General features: G+C 45.1%; 1 protein-coding gene across 4 annotated transcripts in view; it reads left to right on the top strand.

The window, feature by feature from the left end:
- The window catches only part of CCDC9 (coiled-coil domain containing 9), a 128,399-nt gene that overhangs the window by 78,094 nt on the left and 29,816 nt on the right, over nucleotides 1-20,489 (top strand). For all 4 annotated transcript variants that reach the window (XM_077456860.1, XM_077456697.1, XM_077456615.1 and 1 more), the window contains exon 13: nucleotides 8,598-8,789. In XM_077456860.1, coding sequence (XP_077312986.1) covers nucleotides 8,598-8,789 — 192 coding nt within the window. The remainder of the gene's footprint in view (nucleotides 1-8,597; nucleotides 8,790-20,489) is intronic.

The raw sequence follows: 20,489 nt of genomic DNA, 5'->3' as shown, positions 1-20,489 counted from the left end.
TTTCATATTAAGTGGATACGGCGTGATCCATTCCGGTAGTAGCAGCAGCCCCTGACATTTGATAGATCACCAGTGGTAGCGCAGGAATAAAACACTATCATTTAACGGACAAATTACTGAAGTAGGAAGTTATAACTTCCAACCAGTGAGATTTCACAGTAAATAGTACAAAGCCCTAAATGAATGTCTTATGCCCCATACACATGATGAGATTATCGGACAAATGATCGTCCGTTTTTTATTGCATGCTAATCTCAGATCGAATCTGCTGAGTTTACTAAAGTCACGAAAATTCCCACACAACAGAAAACATTTTTGGAAGTGATGTCATGTGTTGTAATGCATTTGTATTGCATTTTCGAATGATAGCTGTACTGATTAAACTAAAATCGTATGATCTGGCATTGTACGAATTTTTTTTCCATGCATGTCTGATAGAATAATATCGGATGAACTGTCCTGATCGGCTCTCGAAAGCTCTGTACTAACGATCCGATTATGGTACGATCGCTTTGAAAGCGGTATTTTCCGTACGATTTTCTGATCGTGTGTACAGGGGGATTATAGTACAAAATATTTCCACTTTTTTCTAAACAGTTTTTTTTCTGTAGCAGCTGAGGGAGTAGTGGATCATGGAATATTACATTGCATTTGGAAAGTATTCACAGTTCTTCACTTTTTCCACATTTTGTTATGTTAGAGCCTTATTCCAAAATGGATTAAATTCATTATTTTCCTCAAAATCCTACAAACATTAACCCATAATAACAACGTGAAAGATGTTTTTTTTAAATCTTTGCAAATTTATTAAAAATACAAAATGAAAATAAATCCCATGTTCATAAGTATTCACAGCCTTTGCCCTACCACTCAAAATGGACCTTGGTGCATCCTGTTTCCACTGATTATCCTTGAGATGTTTCTACAACTTGATTGGAATCCACCTGTGGGACATTCAATTGATTGGACATGATTTGGAAAGACACACACTTGTCTATATAAGTTCCCACAGTTAACAGTGCATTTCTGAGCACAAACCAAGCCACAAAGTCCAAGGAATTGTTTGTAGACCTCTGAAACAGGATTGTATCGAGGAATCTGGGGAAGGGTACAGAAAAATGTCTGCAGCATTGAAGGTCCCAATGAACACAATGGCCTCCATTATCTTTAAATAGAGGAGGTTTGGAACCACTAGAACTCTTCCTAGAGTGGGCCGCCTAACCAAACTGAACATTCGGGCGAGAAGGGCCTTAGGGAGATGACCAAGAACCCGATGATCACTTTGACAGAGTTCCAGCATTTCTCTGTGGAGAGAGGAGAATCTTCCAAAAGAACAACCATCTGTGCAGCACTCTACCAATCAGGCCTGTATGTTAGAGTGGCAACACAGTAGCCACTCCTCAGTAAAAGGCACATGACAGCCAACCTGAAGGACTCTCAGACCATGAGAAAAAAAATTCTCTGATCTGATGAAAAAAAGATTGAACTCTTTGGTCTGAATGGCAAGCGTCATGTCTAGAGGAAACCAGGCACTGCTCATCATCGGCCAATACCATCCCTACAATGAAGCATGGTGGTAGCAGCATCATGCTGTGGGATGTTTTTTAGTGGCAGCAGACTAGTCAGGATCGAGGGAAAAAATGACTGCAGCAATGTACAGAGACATCCTTGATGAAAACCTGCTCCAAAGCCTCAGTCTGGACCTCAGACTGGGGCGAAGTTTCATCTTCCAACAAGAAAACAATGCTAAGCATACAGCTAAGATAAGAAAGGAGTGGCTACGGGACAACTCAGTGAATGTGCTTGAGTTGTCCAGCCAGAGCCCAGACTTGAACCCGATTGAACATCTCTGGAGGGATCTGAAAATAGCTGTGCACCGACGCTCCCCATCCAACCTCATGGAGAAACTGCCCAAAAATAGGTGTGCCAAGCTTGTAGCACCATACTCAAAAAGACTTAAGGCTGTAATTGGTGCCAAATGTGCTTCAACAAAGTATTGAGCAAAGACTGTGAATACTTATGTATTATGTGGGAAAAGTGAAGCGCTGTGAATACTTTCTGGATGCACTGTATAACAGTACCTTATTATTGTAAAGGAAAAAAAAAATTGCTTGTAGAAATACATGTAATGCCGCGTACACACGATCAAACAATCGGGTGGAAAAGTCCGGCAAACTCAAGTCCGCCCGGACAATCCCCCCGTGTGTAGCCTCCGGCAGACTTTTTTTACCCGAAAGTACGGCGGACTTAGAAAGTATTTTTGCACTCCAATCTTCCCGCCGGACTTGCATTTCGGTGGACAATCCGGCCGTGCGTATGCCAGTCCGCCGTACTTTTGAAATGAACGGACTTTTCCCGCCCGGAGAAAAGTCCGCTCATTTTGAGCGCGTATCCAGGTAGGCGGGGCCCGCAAAGGAATGCGTCACTGGCCCGCCACCTGGTATGGACTTAAAGGGGAACCCCAACGCCGAAAAAATCGACGTGGGGGTCTCCCTCCAGGTCCACATCAGACCCTTGTCCGAGCACGCTACCCGGCCGGCCAGGAAAGGGGGGGCGAGCGAACCCCCCCTCCTGAGCCGTACCAGGCCGCGTGCCCTCAATATGGGGTGTGCCTTGGGGAAGGGGGGGCCACGCGGCCCCCCCACCCCAAAGCACCTTGTCCCCATGTTGATGAGGACAAGGGCCTCTTCCCGTCAACCCTGGCCGTTGGTTGTCAGGGTCTGCGGGCGAGGAGCTTATCGGAATCCGGGAGCCCCCTTTAATAAGGGGGCCCCCGGATACCGGCCCCCCACCCTATGTGAATGAGTATGGGGTACAATGTACCCCTACCCATTCACCTGTAAAAAAAAGTGAAAAAAAACACAACACACAAGGGTTAAATAGTTTATTGCACAGCTCCGGGGGTCTTCCGTCTTCGGGGGTCTTCTCCCCGGACTCCTCCGCTATCTTCTGCTAGCTCTTTTACTAGGAGTAGCCCGGCTTTCTTCCGACTTCGGGGGTCTTGTCCCCCTCTTCGGTTCTTCTTGCCGGGCCACCGCGCCTTCTTCTAGCTCTTTTACAGCCAGTCTTCTGTCGCCGCCTTCTGTTCTTCTGTTCTTCTCTTCAGATGTTGCCTCGTAGCATCCTCCGCTCACAATGGCACGGATGTGACGTGCGGCGACTTATATAGGGACATCACCGGATGATGTCCCCGCCCATTATGGTGTCACATTCCCAGAGGATGCTGGGACTGTGACATCATAATAGGCGGGGACATCATCCGGTGATGTCCCTATATAAGTCGCTGCGCGCCGCATCGGTGCCATTGTGAGTGGAGGATGTGACAAGGCAACATCTCCAGAAGAGAAGAACAGAAGGCGGCGACAGCGGCGACAGAAGACCGGGCCACTGCCTGTAAAAGAGCTGGAAGAAGGCGCGGTGGCCCGGCAAGAAGAACCGAAGAGGGGGACAAGACTCTCGAAGAGGGGGACAAGACCCCCGAAGTCGGAAGAAGAGGGCTGCGGCGAAGAAGAAATCCGGGCTCCTCCGCTAGTAAAAGAGCTAGCAGAAGATAGCGGAGGAGTCCAGCGAGAAGACCCCCGGAGCTGTGCAACAAACTCTTTTAACCCTTGTGTGTTGTGTTTTTTTTTTTTTACTTTTTTTTACAGGTGAATGGGTAGAGGTACATTGTACCCCACACTCATTCATAGGGTGGGGGACCTGGTACGGCTCAGGAGGGGGGGCGCTCGCTCGTCCCCCTTTTTTCTGGCCGGCCGGGTAGTGTGCTCGGACAAGGGTCTAATGTGGACCTGGGGGGGACCCCCACGCCGTTTTTTTTCAGCGTTGGGGTTCCCCTTTAAGTCCATACCAGGTGGCGGGGCCAGCGACGTCTCCTTCGCGGGCCCCGCCTACCTGGATACGTAGTCAAAATGAGCGGACTTTCCTACGCGTGTGTGGGCGAGTCCGTTCATTTCAAAAGTAGGGCGGATAGTACGGCGGACATATTACGCCGTATTAGTCCGCTGAAAAAGTGCCGTGTGTGGGCAAGTAGCCCGTTCGGAAAGTCCGGCGGACAGTCCGGCAGGAAGTCCGCCGGATAGTCGGCTACGTCTGTACGTGGCATAAGCAATACTTTTCTAATGTGAAACTGGGAATGAGGTTTTATCAAATGTCTAGTTTCCAGGATGCATTATTAAATGATGGAAATGCAGACTCCTTTATGTAGGCTAATGTTGATTAATCCAAGAAATATACAGTATTATCTGCGGAAAAGACAAGTATTGCAGTAACCACTTGTGGTTTTTCCCTTTTATGCGAACATCAGCATTACTTTCCTTCAGTTGCCTGAAATGCAAATGTAAGCCATAATTCTTGTGCCTCTAAAAGCAAACTGGATGTGCGCACATCAACCGAAATGTGTTTACAGCAAACTTGTTGTATGGTGTAACAGTTACGCCACACAACTGCTATTAATAGGATGGTAGTTGAAGAATTTACAAGGAGATTTTTTTTTATCTCAGTGAGGCATGAACCTACTTGCAGACTCATCAGATTTACCCACATCCATGTAGTCCATGGAATGAGCTGAAACTTTTTTTTACAGGTGAATGAGTAGGGGTACATTGTACCCCATACTCATTCACATAGGGTGGGGGGCCTGGTACGGCTCAGGAGGGGGGGCGCTCGCTCGTCCCCCCTTTTCCTGGCCGGCCGGGTAGCGTGCTCGGACAAGGGTCTGATGTGGACCTGGGGGGGACCCCCACGCCGATTTTTTTTTAGCGTTGGGGTTCCCCTTTAAGTCCATACCAGGTGGCGGGGCCAGCGACGTCTCCTTCGCGGGCCCCGCCTACCTGGATACGCGGTCAAAATGAGCGGACTTTCCTACGCGTGTGTGGGCGAGTCCGTTCATTTCAAAAGTAGGGCGGATAGTACGGCGGACTTAGTATGCCGTATTAGTCCGCTGAAAAAGTGCCGTGTGTGGGCAAGTAGCCCGTTCGGAAAGTCCGGCGGACAGTCCGGCAGGAAGTCCGCCAGACTAAGTCCGCCGCATAGTCGGCTACGTGTGTACGTGGCATAAGCAATACTTTTCTAATGTGAAACTGGGAATGAGGTTTTATCAAATGTCTAGTTTCCAGGATGGAAATGCAGACTCCTTTATGTAGGCTAATGTTGATTAATCCAAGAAATATACAGTATTATCTGCGGAAAAGACAAGTATTGCAGTAACCACTTGTGGTTTTTCCCTTTTATGCGAACATCAGCATTACTTTCCTTCAGTTGCCTGAAATGCAAATGTAAGCCATAATTCTTGTGCATCTAAAAGCAAACTGGATGTGCGCACATCAACCGAAATCTGTTTACAGCAAACTTGTTGTATGGTGTAACACAGTTACGCCACACAACTGCTATTAATAGGATGGTAGTTGAAGAATTTACAAGGAGATTTTTTTTTATCTCAGTGAGGCTTGAACCTACTTGCAGACTCATCAGATTCACCCACATCCATGTAGTCCATGGAATGAGCTGAACAATTCATTCAATTTATATCAGGTCAGATCAGTTCTTACAGTTTTTAGTCGATCACTCTAAAGGCCCATACACACGATCACACTTTTTGACAACACCGGTCTGACAGACCTGTTTGCACCATGTGTATGCTCCATCGGACAATTGTTTTTGGTTTTTCAACGGACAAATGTTCGCTGTGCATGCTCTCAAACTTTCCAGTAACAAATGTCCGATGGAGGATAATCCGATCGTGTATACACAAGTCCATAGGACTAAAGTCCGAAGTACAAACACGCATGCTCAGAACCAATGCTAAAGATCAGACAACAATAGCAGAAGTTCCCCAAAGGGTGGTGGTAAAGAGCTAAAAAACCACATGATTTGGTGAAAGTTGGCTGGAAATGTTCTACTGTGTGTATGCAGAACAAGTTCATGGCCAACGCCCTTCGGACCAAAATCCACGTAAAAGTCTGATGGAAGTCCGTTCGTGTGTATGAGGCTTAAGACTGGGTTCACACTGGTATAATGTTAGACATTGCATGTGATTCGCACCTCACTGCTGTGCAGATCACATGCAATGTCTGTGCGATGCCAATTCAGCCATACAGATTCACACTAAAATGGTGCAGGATCCTTTTTTGGTCCGCACTGAAATTGAATCCGATTCCTGCACCATTTGGCAGTTCGCACTGCGGTCTGCGAACCAATTTGGGGGTGTCATTAACATTGCATTGACATCTGCAGCTGTTCACAGATGTCAGTGTGAACAGTCGGCAGGTGACATGCGATGTGGGAACCCACACTGGAATCAAACTGGTTCCTGCATTGCAAATATGTAAACCGGGACTAAAGGAAATTATGGGATTGAATTGATTTACCAGCTTTAGGCCTAGAGAGTGACATACATACATTAAGGATTCGTTGACACCCTACAGGTGAGACAGAGCGGGGGCACACCTTTCCAGCATGTTTCCAGGCATCATGTGTAGGGCAGCCCATTCATTTCAAAGGGCTGGACTATGCGTGGGAAATGCTGAAAAGAAGTCCTTGACTGTTTTCCAAAAACGCACTACACCAAACAGCATGGTGCTGCGGCACCAGTTTGGTACACTCAAAAATGTGTCTGCAGGGGCGTTCCATTAAAGTGGTAATAAACCCAAAAGAAAACATTTATTATACTGCAGCTTACCAATTCTTAGATGTGATGGTTGCATTCATTTTTTTTAGGCTTTCTATTTTCATCTGGTGATCCAGTCAGTAAGTCTGTTGTTTTTCAAACGAACAAGCTCTCTTCCAGATATATTAGTTTACAGGGATGAGACAAACCATTTACCACTGACAGGGGTACTTACAGCTTTTATTTATGCATGTACAACCTTTATCTTAAAAAGATAAAACTATTCTCTGTGACTTAATAAAGTGTGAGCTGCTGTTTGGCTATAATTTGTTAGTATATCTATATATTGTATGCTAGTACATTTAACACTCCCTTCCCCTTAAGAACTTACAATGTTGCTGCCTGCTGTGCCCACTGTGTTCATTCATAAAAAAAGACTAGAAAAAGAAAACAAATGCAGCCACCACATCTAATAATTGGTAAGCTACAATATACTACATTTTTGGTTTTGGGTTTACCAACGCTTTAACAGTTAGTGGCACTGCTGCACATCTGCTATAGGGCAGTATGCGTCTTTGCGTGTCGGGAAAGCGCACTATTTTGCACGTGTGGTCTGATATAATAGTCATTTTGTGAATACAATACACTTTTGTTGAATTATTGGTTTACCTAAATATACCTGTACTACACTATTACCCAGGAGCCCCAGGTGCAGGGGGGCCTCATGATAGTCTTGCATTACATCATACTTGCCAACTGTCCCGGATGTACCGGAACAGTCAGGTATTTTACTAGGCAGTCCTGGGATTGTGGTGTCTCGGGCAGTGTCCCTGAACCTGTACTGTGCCCTGATCCCAGTATCGTGCCCTCCTGACTACCCCTGTAGTGTGCTCTAATGCCCCTCCCCCCCTTATACTGTGCCCTTAATCTATGATTTATGGCATGTTTTCTTATTGTTTAAAATCGATTTTACTGAAAGTACGAATAAATGTATGTTTAAATCTATCAACTATTTCTACATTAATTCTTGAAAATAGGTGCATAAATTGGGGCAGACTGGTAGGGGCCCCAGAGCATTACTTTACCCAGGGGCCCATGATGCTATTAAGATGGCCCTGGCATAGGATGCCCAACATTAGTGGTTCATTATTTTTACAAAGCTAATATAGCTTTACACAGTGGTTCTTTCTTTTCCCCTTAGTTTTTCTCCCTCGTGGAGCTAATGTAACCCCAGTGCTCATGGACAGAGGGGCAGGGGTAAACATGGATGCTGTACTGGAGCCTGATGTCCTCTCCTCTTTATCAACCAATATTACTATTGGTTGTCAGGACTCCGATGGCAGGTTCAAGCAGTGCCCGAGGTTGTAATGCTGCACAATAAAAACTTGTGGCTTTGTATAACAAAAAAAAAGGTATGCCTAATACAAATGCTGGCTTGTTGACAATTTTTAGGCATTTTACCAAAGCACCTTGGAAGAGCTCAGGCGGCACCCCAGGGTGCCAAGGCAGCCTAGTTGAAAAAGACTGCTTTAGAGCACCACTAAGCTTATTCAGAATCAGCAAATAAGCCAAAATTCTCCTTTTCTCAAAACTGACGTCACTAGTACATCATGGTCACTGTTTCCTTGCAGTGAATTACTACACTTTGCACACTTTGCTACCTAATTAGAAAAATGTATAATTACAGATCCTCAATACCAAAGCAGTCATTCAGGCTAAGGCTACTACACACATTGTTCACATGCCAGTTTAATAAAGTAATATAAATGTAGGACGGAGGGCTCTATACAGTTCAGGAAATTAGAAACTATCCTTTCCCTTGTTTAGTAAACGATACAGTTAGAAAGTAGTTTTTACGAATGATTGTCATCAGTCAGTTGTGCCTACAGTACTATTGCATATCTAAACCCAGCCCTGGTCCTGATACAGCTTGACCTTCTGTTCCAGTACTTTCCATGTATGCTAAGTAAATCCTGTATTCGTAACTCCACAGATTGCAGTCAAAACTCCAGTTTGGAGCCAGAAGGAGCTGTGGCCTCCTGTGTAAAATCCAGTTCATTGCAATCCCCTGAGGTCCAGACAGACCAAAGACAAAAACCTGCTGAAGAGTCCCCAGGAGGTGAGCTATTGCCAGGTCCTCCAACACTTTCTCTGGAGAGAGATCCTGACAGCAGTACAAATCACAGTAAGTGGTTATTTGGATATCAAATTATTATTAATTTGGTTGTATATAGATAAGTGCAGTTATATGCTCTTTTAACGGGGCCCAAAATCCAAGTCTCATTAGTACTAATGTCACCTGAATAAAAGTAACGCCAAAGTTATTACTAAGGGAAATACATAGTTGTCATAAAGGAACAAAATGCTACAGAGCATGCTTTCTCTTTACAATTAATCTTTATGTTAACATTTTCAAGCAAAAACATAAAGAAGGATTGCAGCACCATGTGTCAAATGTACTGTTGCAGCTTAACAGGTCAGTATGACAGTATTTTAGATACTAACGAACTTGTAGTCCACCAAAAACCATAATGCAAGAAAGCCACCATGTACATTAGGCATGAGGCCATAAGGTTTAGCTACAGAATATTTTCACTAAAGGAAATATGAGCAAGATATTAAAAAACTAAAATCCCACTCCCTCAGCGCTCACGTTAAGTGCTAAACTATGGCTGCTGCTATATTACTCAAAATTCTCAAATATGGTGCCAAAGAAAGTCACCAACGGTGAACATAACAAAGGCACTAGCAGTGCTTTTTAAAAAAAAAAACTTAAACATAAAACTATAAGTATGAATTTAAAATGTAATACAAAACTAAGTATATGTTACACAGTAAGAAACCTTATACCGTATATACTCGAGTATAAGCCGAGATTTTCAGCCTCTTTTTTGAGGCTGAAAGTGCCCCCCTCGGCTTATACTCGAGTCATCGCTGTCTGCCTGCTCGATCAGCGTGTCGAGCAGACAGACAGCGGCCATTCTATTCTAATTCAAAAGCCGCGCCTCCGGCTCCGCCTTCGCCTGTGATAGGCGGAACACTGAATTTCCCAGCAGCCTGTGTTCCGCCTATCACGGACATCCGCTCATCCTCGTACTACGGACGAGGATGAAAGGATGGCCGTGATAGGCGGAACACAGACTGCTGGGAAATTGTGTTCCGCCTATCACAGACAGGGAGGCGCGGCATTTGAACAGGAAAATGGGCGCCGACGAAGAGCGGTGATCCTGGGACGGGACCGGACGGAGGCTCGGCTCGACTCGGGACGGGACGGGACCGGACGGAGTCTCGGGACGGGACGGGACGGGACCGGACGGAGGCTCGGCTCGGGACGGGACGGGACCGGACGGAGGCTGGGGACACAGGTAGGCTGGACACACAAGGCCTCACACACACACACACACACACACACACACACACACACACACACACACACACACACACACACACATGGATGGACACACACACAGGGATGGATGGATGGATGGATGGACGGACACACACACAGGGATGGATGGATGGATGGACACACACACACACACAGGGATGGATGGATGGATGGACACACACACACACAGGGATGGATGGATGGATGGACACACACACAGGGATGGATGGATGGATGGACACACACACAGGGATGGACAGGCATATCTCACCCTCGGCTTATACACGAGTCAATAGGTTTCCCAGTTTTTTGGGGGTAAATTGGGGGCCTCGGCTTATACTCGGGTCGGCCTATACTCGAGTATATACGGTAATATAAAAAAAATATATATAATTACTTTCAAACAGAAAGCATAAATACTGTATGTTATTTAAACTCAATTCGTTCCTCTATGGATCACTCTACATACATATTCCTCATATTCAATAGGCATATGTCTATTCATATATTTGGTCGCAATACAAATGCAAGAAACCAAAAAAAAATAAATACGTTACATATGCCAGAAACAAAAAAAGTCCAGCAATGTTTCAATGATAATTCATAGTCAACAAAATGAATGCAAGCAGAAAAATGTATATAAAAATGTGGCAAGTGTTGCTAGCAGATCATTCAGAATCTCAGTAGTCCACCACACCTCCTGTGCAAATCCCTATAGGTTATGTACTTACCAGAAGCACCTGGTTCAAAAGCACATCTCTTATGAGATGACCAATCGTATCTTCAGCTCTCACATATGACAAGGCATCGGATATATCCCATCGGTTATATATTAATCACTTTTCCAAAAGGTGATTTGCACATGTGAAGGAATAAAGAAACTACATAGCGTAATCCCGTTCGTATCAAACAATTTATTTATATTAAATACTCATCAAAATGCGCACTCACAAAATCAACATCTTGAATAGCACATAAAATGCCTCGATGCGAATCGCATGGTTAGTGGCCTTCCAATCAAAACCAAAATTAGTGTAATTGAATGTAGGTATCAATAATCACTTATGGATCTAATGATTATAATTCTCTTCAGTTTGTATTAGATGTGTTTTACTTAAAACCTAAAGGAACTACTCCATCAACCCATGCGATTCTATCCTCATGCACATGGACTAACTGATACATAAATCTACATATATTCGTGATCAAAACTGACAGCCTAAATAGTTCAATCAAATCATATACATTATCTTCATCAAAAATTTGAACAGTATAAAATTACTTAAAACACAACTAGATCAGCGGCTGACCAGAAAAAAGAAGAAAAAAAAAAATAGTATATGTATAAAAATGTAAAAATCGCATTCGCATTAAAAACATTCATCCCTTTAGGGTGTAAGGTGTCAGCTAAAAATATCCATTTTGTTTCACATTTAGATATTTCACAAACTTTATTACACCCTCACCAATCAGGATGTAGCTTTTCTATTCCCCAAAACTTGAGGCCTGTGGGATCTCTGTTGTGTTTTAATCTGAAGTGCATGGAAACACTATGCTCCTTATACCCAATTTTAATATTATTAATATGTTCCGAGATTCTTTTCGTTAAGGTCCTTTTTGTACGTCCTATATAGAGCATATTGCATGGGCAAAGGAGGCCACACACAACATACATGATCATACATGATATCAAATCTTTGATTTTAAAAGTTTTAAAATTAGAAGGGGATTGAAATTCTGTAAGTCCTCGTAGTCTAGTGTGAACCTACCGACAGGAAATGCACCTACGACAGGCAAGAAAAACAGAGGACTCATTGAACATAATCGGTCTCGTAGGTGAGTCTAAGATTTTCTTAACAATTGCATCTCCGAAACTCCTACCTTTTTTGTATATAAATACAGGATTCTTAGGGATCGCCTTCGATAAAATCTTATCGGAAGTCAAAAGAGGCCAATATTTTCTAAAGATACTTTCTACCTCTTTTCGTTGTGTGAGAAACTGAGTGATAAAGCCCCATTCGTGCGTGTTGTTTACTAATTTGGGTTTGTCAGTTAAACAAGCTACCTGGGATGTGGTCATAACTTCATCAACTAATTTAGTCAATCTATCAGGCTTACATCCTTTTTCTACAAAACGTGTATGCAATATTTGTACTTGTTCTCGGTAGTCGTTATCATTTGTGCAATTCCGGCGTACCCTCATAAACTGACCTTTAGGGATGTTATTTAACCAAGATGGATGATGGCTTCTATGTATCGATAAGTAGCTGTTTCTATCACTTGGCTTAAAATAACATTTCGTGGTCACCTGATACTCCTTCTGCATAACAGTCACATCCAAATAGTTAACGGAATCACGATTCTAACAGCAATCTAACTTGATGTTGTTATTGTTGTTATTTAAAACTTCAATAAATGCTTTTAAAGAACTCTCAGTACCCACCCAAATAAAAAACAAGTCATCTATATATCTCTTGTAAAATAATAGTTATTTTCTTCTATTATTATATATAACTCTGTCCTCCCATTCACTCATAAATAAATTAGCTAGTGATGGGGCGAACTTAGCACCCATCGCTACTCCTTTCGTTTGTACATAAAACTGATCCCTGTACCAAAAATAATTATGACTAAGGCAGTAGTCCAAAGCACAACCTAAAAATTTCTTTTGTAAAAAGGGTAAATCATCACGTTTGCATAAGGCCCAATTCAGAGCCAGCAAAGCGTCATCATGGTTAATTATTGTGTATAATGATGACACATCCCCAGTAACTAAAAACACATCTTTTTCTTTCGGGATTTCTAAATTACTTAATAACTGCAAAAACGGTCTAATGTCCTTCAAATATGCTTTAGTATTTGTCACACTTAGTTGCAAAAAGTGATCTAAATATTGACCTAAACGAGCAGATACTGAATTAATACTATTCACGATTGGTCGGGCAGGTGGATTTATAGGGTACAATGTATATATGGTCGGTATCTGTCCAAAACTTGGTATTAAGTACTTTTTTTATTTATTGTTGAGAACCCGTATATCATAGCCGTATTCTATCAGATTCGACAAATCTTTACGAAAACGTACAGTAGGGTCTTTACTCAATTTAGTATAGGTACTCTGGTCAGATAGCATATCAATTAACTGTGTATGATAATAAGCTTTATTAAGGATCACAACACCTCCCCCTTTAATGGAAGATCTATTGATCACATCTTTCCTAGCCTCCAGGGATTTCAAACCTTCATCTATATACCTTGGATTGACCTGCTTCTTAGGCACCAACTTGTCCACGTCCTGTAATACCATCTTTTTGAATACATCCACTTGTTTGTTAGATGGTTGTGGAGGGTTAAATAGAGATTTGTTTTTAAGGCCACTATCAACCCCTACCGTCACATAGTCTTTTTTTATTGTATTTAAATCTGTATTCACTCCCAGAAAATATCTTTTCATATTGATTTTTCATATGTCGTATGTACTTTTATTTTTTATTTTCTGGTCAGCCGCTGATCTAGTTGTGTTTTAAGTAATTTTATACTGTTCAAATTTTTGATGAAGATAATGTATATGGTTTGATTGAACTATTTAGGCTGTCAGTTTTGATCACAGATATATGTAGATTTATGTATCAGTTAGTCCATGTGCATGAGGATAGAATCGCATGTGTTGATGGAGTAGTTCCTTTAGGTTTTAAGTAAAACACATCTAATACAAACTGAAGAGAATTATTATCATTAGATCCATAAGTGATTATTGATACCTACATTCAATTACCCTAATTTTGGTTTTGATTGGAAGGCCACTAACCATGCGATTCGCATCGAGGCATTTTATGATATAGTCATTCAAGCTGATTAAACTTATTATTTAATTTAAGTGGATTGATTTTAATAGGTTAAGTACTGATGGAGTTGAGACTATTGTGAAACAAATTTTATGTATTTTTCTATGTAACTATCGTAGTGTATAAGCATGTCTGGCTCCTGAGCGGTTACATACATTGCTGACACCTTAGGACGTGCAGGAAGTGTCATACGACATCACGTGATGGCTGTGCCAGGGCATTTCCGCTCAGTCTAATGTATTTAAAGAAGGTTGCTGCGCTGCGTGGCCACGCCCTCTGATGAAAGTGATGACTGAAACGCATCAGGGCGTAGTCACGCAGCTTACCTGATTGAACGATCATTTGACAGTCTACCCTTCCTGGGAACACCGTGGACGGCGGTGTAAGGTTAGACCAGACCGATCGTAATATGGTTTGAATTTTATGTGCTATTCAAGATGTTGATTTTGTGAGTGCGCATTTTGATGAGTTTTTAATATAAATAAATTGTTTGATACGAACGGGATTACGCTATGTAGTTTCTTTATTCCTTCACATGTGCAAATCACCTTTTGGAAAAGTGATTAATATATAACCGATGGGATATATCCGATGCATTGTCATATGTGAGAGCTGAAGATACGATCGGTCATCTGTTGATAAGAGATGTGCTTTTGGAACCAGGTGCTTCTGGTAAGTGTATAACCTATAGGGATTTGCACAGGAGGTGTGGTGGTGGACTACTGAGATTCTGAATGATCTGCTTGCAACACTTTTCTGCTTGCATTAATTTTGTTGACTATGAATTATTATTGAAACATTAATGGACTTTTTTTGTTTCTGGCATATGTAACGGATTATTATTTTATTTTTTTGGGTTTCTTGCATTTGTATTGCGACCAAATATATGAATAGACATATGCCTATTGAACATGAGGAATATGTATGTAGCGTGATCCATAGAGGAATGAATTGAGTTTAAATAACATACAGTATTTATGCTTTCTGTTTGAAAGTAATTATATATATATATATATATTTTTATATTATAAGGTTTCTTACTGTGTGTAGGTTGATGTTTACATATACTTAGTTTTGTATTACATTTTAAAATCATACTTATAGTTTTACGTTTAAGTTTTTTTGAAAAAAAGCACTGCTAGTGCCTTTTGTTATGTTCACCGTTAGTGACTTTCTTTGGCACCATATTTGAGAATATTTTCACTGACCACTGTTCTTTACAACAAATAATCTGTCACAGGGATGTTAAACCTAAAGGTACTAGGAAAGTGAGGAAAAGAAGAAAGGGAAAGGGAAAGGAAAAAGAAAAAAGGGATGAAGGAAAAGAAGAAAAGACACCTTAAATTTGCAGAAAACCCCACTCGAAACATGACCAGACCTATCTCAAATGTATTTGTGATACATTGACATATTGGCAGGGCCACCATCAGAGGGGGCACAGCCGTTACAACTGTCAGAGGCCCCAGCTGTCAGTGAAAGGGAGGGGACTGTTTGTGTACAGGGAGGGGCCAGAGCCTTGTGTGTTTACAGGTTTGTGTATGTGAGGGGCTGGCATATATACAGGTGTGTGGGGGGGGCTGGCAAATAAGCAGTTGTGTGGGGGGCTGATATATATACAGGTGTGTGTGTGGGGGGGGCTGACATATATGCAGGTGTGTGTGGGGGGGGGCTAACATATATACAGGTGTGTGGGGGTTGACATATATACAGGTGTGTGTGGGGGGGGTGCTGACATATATACAGGTATGTATGGGGTACGGCTGACATATATACAGGTGTGTGTGTGGGGGGCTAACATATATACAAGTGTGTGGGCGGTGCTAACATATATAAAAGTGTGTATGGGGTGGCGCTGACATATATACAGGTGTTTGGGGGGGCACTGACATATATATAGGTGTGTGGGGGGGCTGACATATATACAGGGGTGTGGGGGGATGGGGCGCTGACCAGGGCCGGACTGGAAAAAATGTCATACCAGCCTCACAGCATTATTATACCAGCACAACAGCATAACGTCATTATTTTCTTATTCATGAAAGGGAAAACCATACATTTTAAAGCACATTTGATGAAGAGAGTATTATATATAGATATGAAATCACATAGGGCTTTATATATATATATATATATATATATATATATATATATATATATTATTTTTATTTTTATTTTTTCTCAAATTCCAGTTAAAAGTGGTAAGTGATCAATCAGCAAGGGGGACCCCAGGAACTCAGAACGTGGGGGGGACCACCTTCTGCAGAAAGAATACACTAAGGTAAGGGGGGTGGGTTTCTAATATAAGGGGGAAACCCTTTATATCAGTACCCCCTTACATTATTGTATTCACTCCCCCCTTACATCAGTGACCCCCCCCCCCCAACTGGCCTGGCGGTGCTGTCACTGACCTTATCTCAGGTGCACTATGCAGGGCTCAGTCAGTCTGCTCCAGCTTGGTGGCTCAGGTTTTATCCTATAGTCTCCTGTCCACAGTCCACACAAGTCTGACTTCTCCCATGACCCCCATCCCGGCGGCGCTCCCACTCTTGACTCCTCTCCAGACTCCCTCAGAGACCACATGATGAGACATGATACAGGAGATGGTCAGAGACTGCAGACTTGATGCAAAAGCTCAATGCAGCCTCACCAGTGCCCATCAAATGCAGCCTCACTGTGCCCACCAATGCAGCCTCCCTGTGCCCACCAATGCAGCCTCACCGTGCCCACCATTGCAGCCTCACTGTGTCCATCAAATGCAGCTTTACTGTGCCGTGAATGCAGTCTCACTGTGCCCATCATTGCAGCCCCTCCTGTGCCCCATGTCCCAGTCTGCAGTCCTTGTCTGTGGGAAGGTGAGCTGTTGATGCTCGGTATGATACCTTGAATGCCAGCAGGATATCCATTACTGCCAGAAGCATGTAGGGTCTGTTCTCGTTTTGGATGGGAACGGTGCTCCTTCCAGAGGATCTGTTTGCTGTATGATGAAGTGGTCCCTGGCCACCTGCACCTTCAGCCGTCCTCATTTTCCGGCCCCAGTCAGCCTGTCCTGGGGAAGTGGAGAGCACTGGGTGGGAGCTGTCGAGAAGGGGGAGAAGAGAGTACTGGCGGGGTTGGAGAACACATGGGTGGGGGCAAAGAGCAGGGGGGAGTGGAGATCACAGGGGTGGGGAGCGGAGAGCGCTGGGGGGGAACTTGAGAGCAATGGGGGGGCCAAAAAGAACAGGGGTGGAGAGCACGGTAGGCTGAGAGCACTGGGAGGGGCTAAGAGTGTGGGGCGGTGAAGAGCAGGGGGCTGGAGAGTACTGGGGGGGTACAAAGAGCAGGGGGGAGTGGAGAGCAATGGAGGGAGCTTGAGATCACCAGTGGGGGCCAGAAAGAACAGGGGTGGAAAGCACGGGGGACTGGAGTGCACTATGGGGGGTGGAGAGCACTGGTAGGGTTGGAGAGCACATGGGTGGGGGCAAAATGCAGGGGGAGTGGAGAGTGCTGGGGGGAGCCAAAAAGAACAGGGGTGGAGAGCATGGGGGTAGAGAGGACTGGGGGGCTGGAGAGCACCAGGGGGCCAGAAAGAACAGGGGTGGGGAGAATAGGGGGCTGGAGAGCACTGGGGTGGGGGCTGGAGAGTGATGGGGAGAGCTGGAGAGCATGGGGGGAGAGCACTGGGGGGAGTGGAGAGCACTGGGGGGAGAGCACTGGGGGGAAGAACAGGGATGAGAGCACTGGGGGGGAGTGCACTGGGGGGAGTGGAGAGCACTGGAGGGGAGAGGAGAGCACTGGGGGGAAGAACAGGGGGGAGAGCACTGGGGGTAAAGAACAGGGGGGAGAGCACTTGGGGGGGGAAAGAACGGGGGGAGAGCACTGGGGTGAAAGAACAGGGGGGGAGCACTGGGGGGAAAAGGACAGGGGGGAGAGCACTGGGGGGAGTGGAGAGCACTGGGGGGGAAACAGGGGGAGGGCACGGGGGGAGAGCACTGGGGGGAGTGGAGAGCACTTGGGAGGAGAACAGGGGGGAGAGCACTGGGAAGGAGAACGGGGGGAGCACTGGGGGTAGTGGAGCGCACTGGGGGGAGAACGGGGGGAGAGCACTGGGGTGGGAGAACAGGGGGAGAGCACTGGGGGGGAGAGTACTGGGGGGAGAACCTGGGTGGAGGGGGGAGAACAGGGGGGAGAGTACGGAGAGCACTGGGGGGGAGAACAGGGGGGAGAACAGAGGGGGAGAGAACTGGGGGGAGGAGAACTGGGGGGAGTGGAGAGCACTGCGGGGGAGAACAGGGGGAGAGTACTGGGGGGAGAACCTGGGGAGTGGGGGGAGAACGGGGCGAGAGCACTGGGGGGAGAACAGGGGGGAGAACAGAGGGGGAGAGCACTGGGGGGAGGGGGGAGAACAGGGGGGGGAGAGCACTGGGGGAGTGGAGAGCACTTGGGGAGAGCACTGGGGGGAGTGGAGAGCACTGGGGGGAGAACAGGGGGGAGAGCACTGGGGGGAGTGGAGAGCACTGGGGGGAGAACGGGGGGAGCACTGGGGGGAGTGGAGCGCACTGGGGGGAGAACAGGGGGGAGAGCACTGGGGTGGGAGAACAGGGGGGAGAGCACTGGGGGGAGAACAGGGCCCTGCCCCTGCAGCCCTCCCCTGTCGATTCTCCTATCCAGGCACTGTGGCACACGGGGCAGGCTGTATGGGCGGCATCTCCTCCTATGGATCACAGCGCTGGCTGACTCTGTGTTTGGTGGCTGCTCTGTAACACAGTCCCGCCCCCTCAGACCGGCTCGTGTGATAGGCGGAACGTTGATTCTCTCTACTATCACACGAGCAGGTCTGAGGGGGGGGCGGAACTGTGTTACAGCGTGGCCGCCGAACACAGAGCCAGCCAGCGCTGTGATCCACAGGAGAGAGCAGAGGATGCAGCCGCAACTAAAAGTGGCCCCAGGGCAGGCGGCCTGCTGGGAAATCTCCCCCGGTAGGCCAGTCTGGCCCTGGTGCAGACATATATACAGGTTTGTGGGGGGTATGAGTGCGTACAGGTGAGGTGACCGGTGTGCAGATTTGGTAGGATGGCCCGTGGGCAAGCCCTGCTGGGGAATGTTGGTGGTCAGGCCTCGGGGGGGGGGGGGGGGGGCAGGCCTAAAGATCTGTAAGGGGCCCAAAAGTTTCTGATGGCTTCCCTGCATATTGGGCCCAAGAGTTCCAGACCTTCTCAAATCCCTTCTTGGTATAATTGATAATACTTGCAATCTATTCAGATTCTGCGATCTGATGATAGTGATTTTGGCTGCCAAAAGCATAAAGAATACTAATCGTTGCCGATTATGAGGAATGGTTGCAATGAGATTGCCAAGTAATGCGATTTGTTGGAGATTGCTGTACAGATGCCCCAGTAACCCTTCGTATCAAAACAGAAACTCCATTCAAAATTAAGTAATCCTAGGACACTCCCATAAAATATAACAAATAGCCCCTAAAGCTTAGAGGAGAGAAATTGGGATATTATTTTGAAAGATGGTAAGAATGCGTTCTCTTTAAATGCCTAGTTTCTTCTTCCATTCTGTGCCAATTATGTAACTGTGCCAATTATGGAACAGCATTGGTCACAAGTGTCTGCCTAAGGGGAGCAATGTGTCTAAAAAGAGCAACTCACTGGTTGTTTCTTGCTCATTAAGCTGACACCACATGACCAATGCCATGAAATTACAAGCCCAAAAAAATCCAGGATTCAAGGTGAAAGGTAAGTGATCATATGTCTTTTTAGCAGATTAAAGTGGACTTGAGGTCAAATTTTTTTTTTAGTGTTGGATAATTTGGGGAAGGGTTAGAAGCTCTGTTTGTTTTCTTGCCCTTGTTCTTTTTGAGGGGAGAATTCCCCTCACTTGTAACTTTTCTATCTCCATTCAGATAGAAAAAAACAAAAATCAGATCAAACACTAGTTGAGGATTCTGGGGATGAACTCGGGATGAGCGGACGTGCTGACTAACGCTCTCTCCTCCCTGAGCTATGATAGATTACACAAACAGCGGCTGACAGCGCTAGCTGGGCCATGACAAAACGCAGGCAAGCAGCAATACAACCAGCTGGGGGCAGCAGGAGCTCAATGGGAGGGATACAAGCTTACCTCTCCCCACATACAGCAGAGCCAGGATGCCCAGTCAAGAGATATGAGGAGATGAAGTGCAGTACCCTGGACTCCAGCGGAGATCACTCAATGATCGGCTGCAGCCCCCTGAGATCTAACCGCGGATCCCTGACATCAGGTGGCAGCTTTCAGACCTCGGGCCGAGGCCCTCCAATACATGGTCGGGGAACTCCAGCAACTGGACAGGGAAGGACATTCCTGGGATGCAGCAGTCCAGCACCTGGTCGAGGCTTATAAATTTGGCATCTTATCTAACTTTAAAATAAACTTTGAGAAGTATACTCTTACCTAGCCACATCCCTTCAGTTATGGCAACGACTCTGCAACACTCCTATCCTTTTATTTGGAATATTGACTCTTTTATTTGGGGGTACATATTACATTGGACTAAAAACTATTTTTTTTTCTTGGGGGGATTACACTAGGTGTTTTTCACTTTTTTTTTCTCCTTTTCTGGTAATGATAGTAATCAGTTATTTTAAATGGGTGCCTGGTGGCAGTGTGGCCCCCAGCGGCCTTTTAC

Source organism: Lithobates pipiens, unplaced genomic scaffold, assembly GCF_037356315.1.
Source record: "Lithobates pipiens isolate NorthernLeopardFrog02 unplaced genomic scaffold, aLitPip1_a1.2 Scaffold_1, whole genome shotgun sequence".
NCBI lineage: Eukaryota > Metazoa > Chordata > Amphibia > Anura > Ranidae > Lithobates > Lithobates pipiens.
Note: the sequence above shows the minus strand (reverse complement) of the source record. Positions and strands in the feature narration are given on the sequence as shown.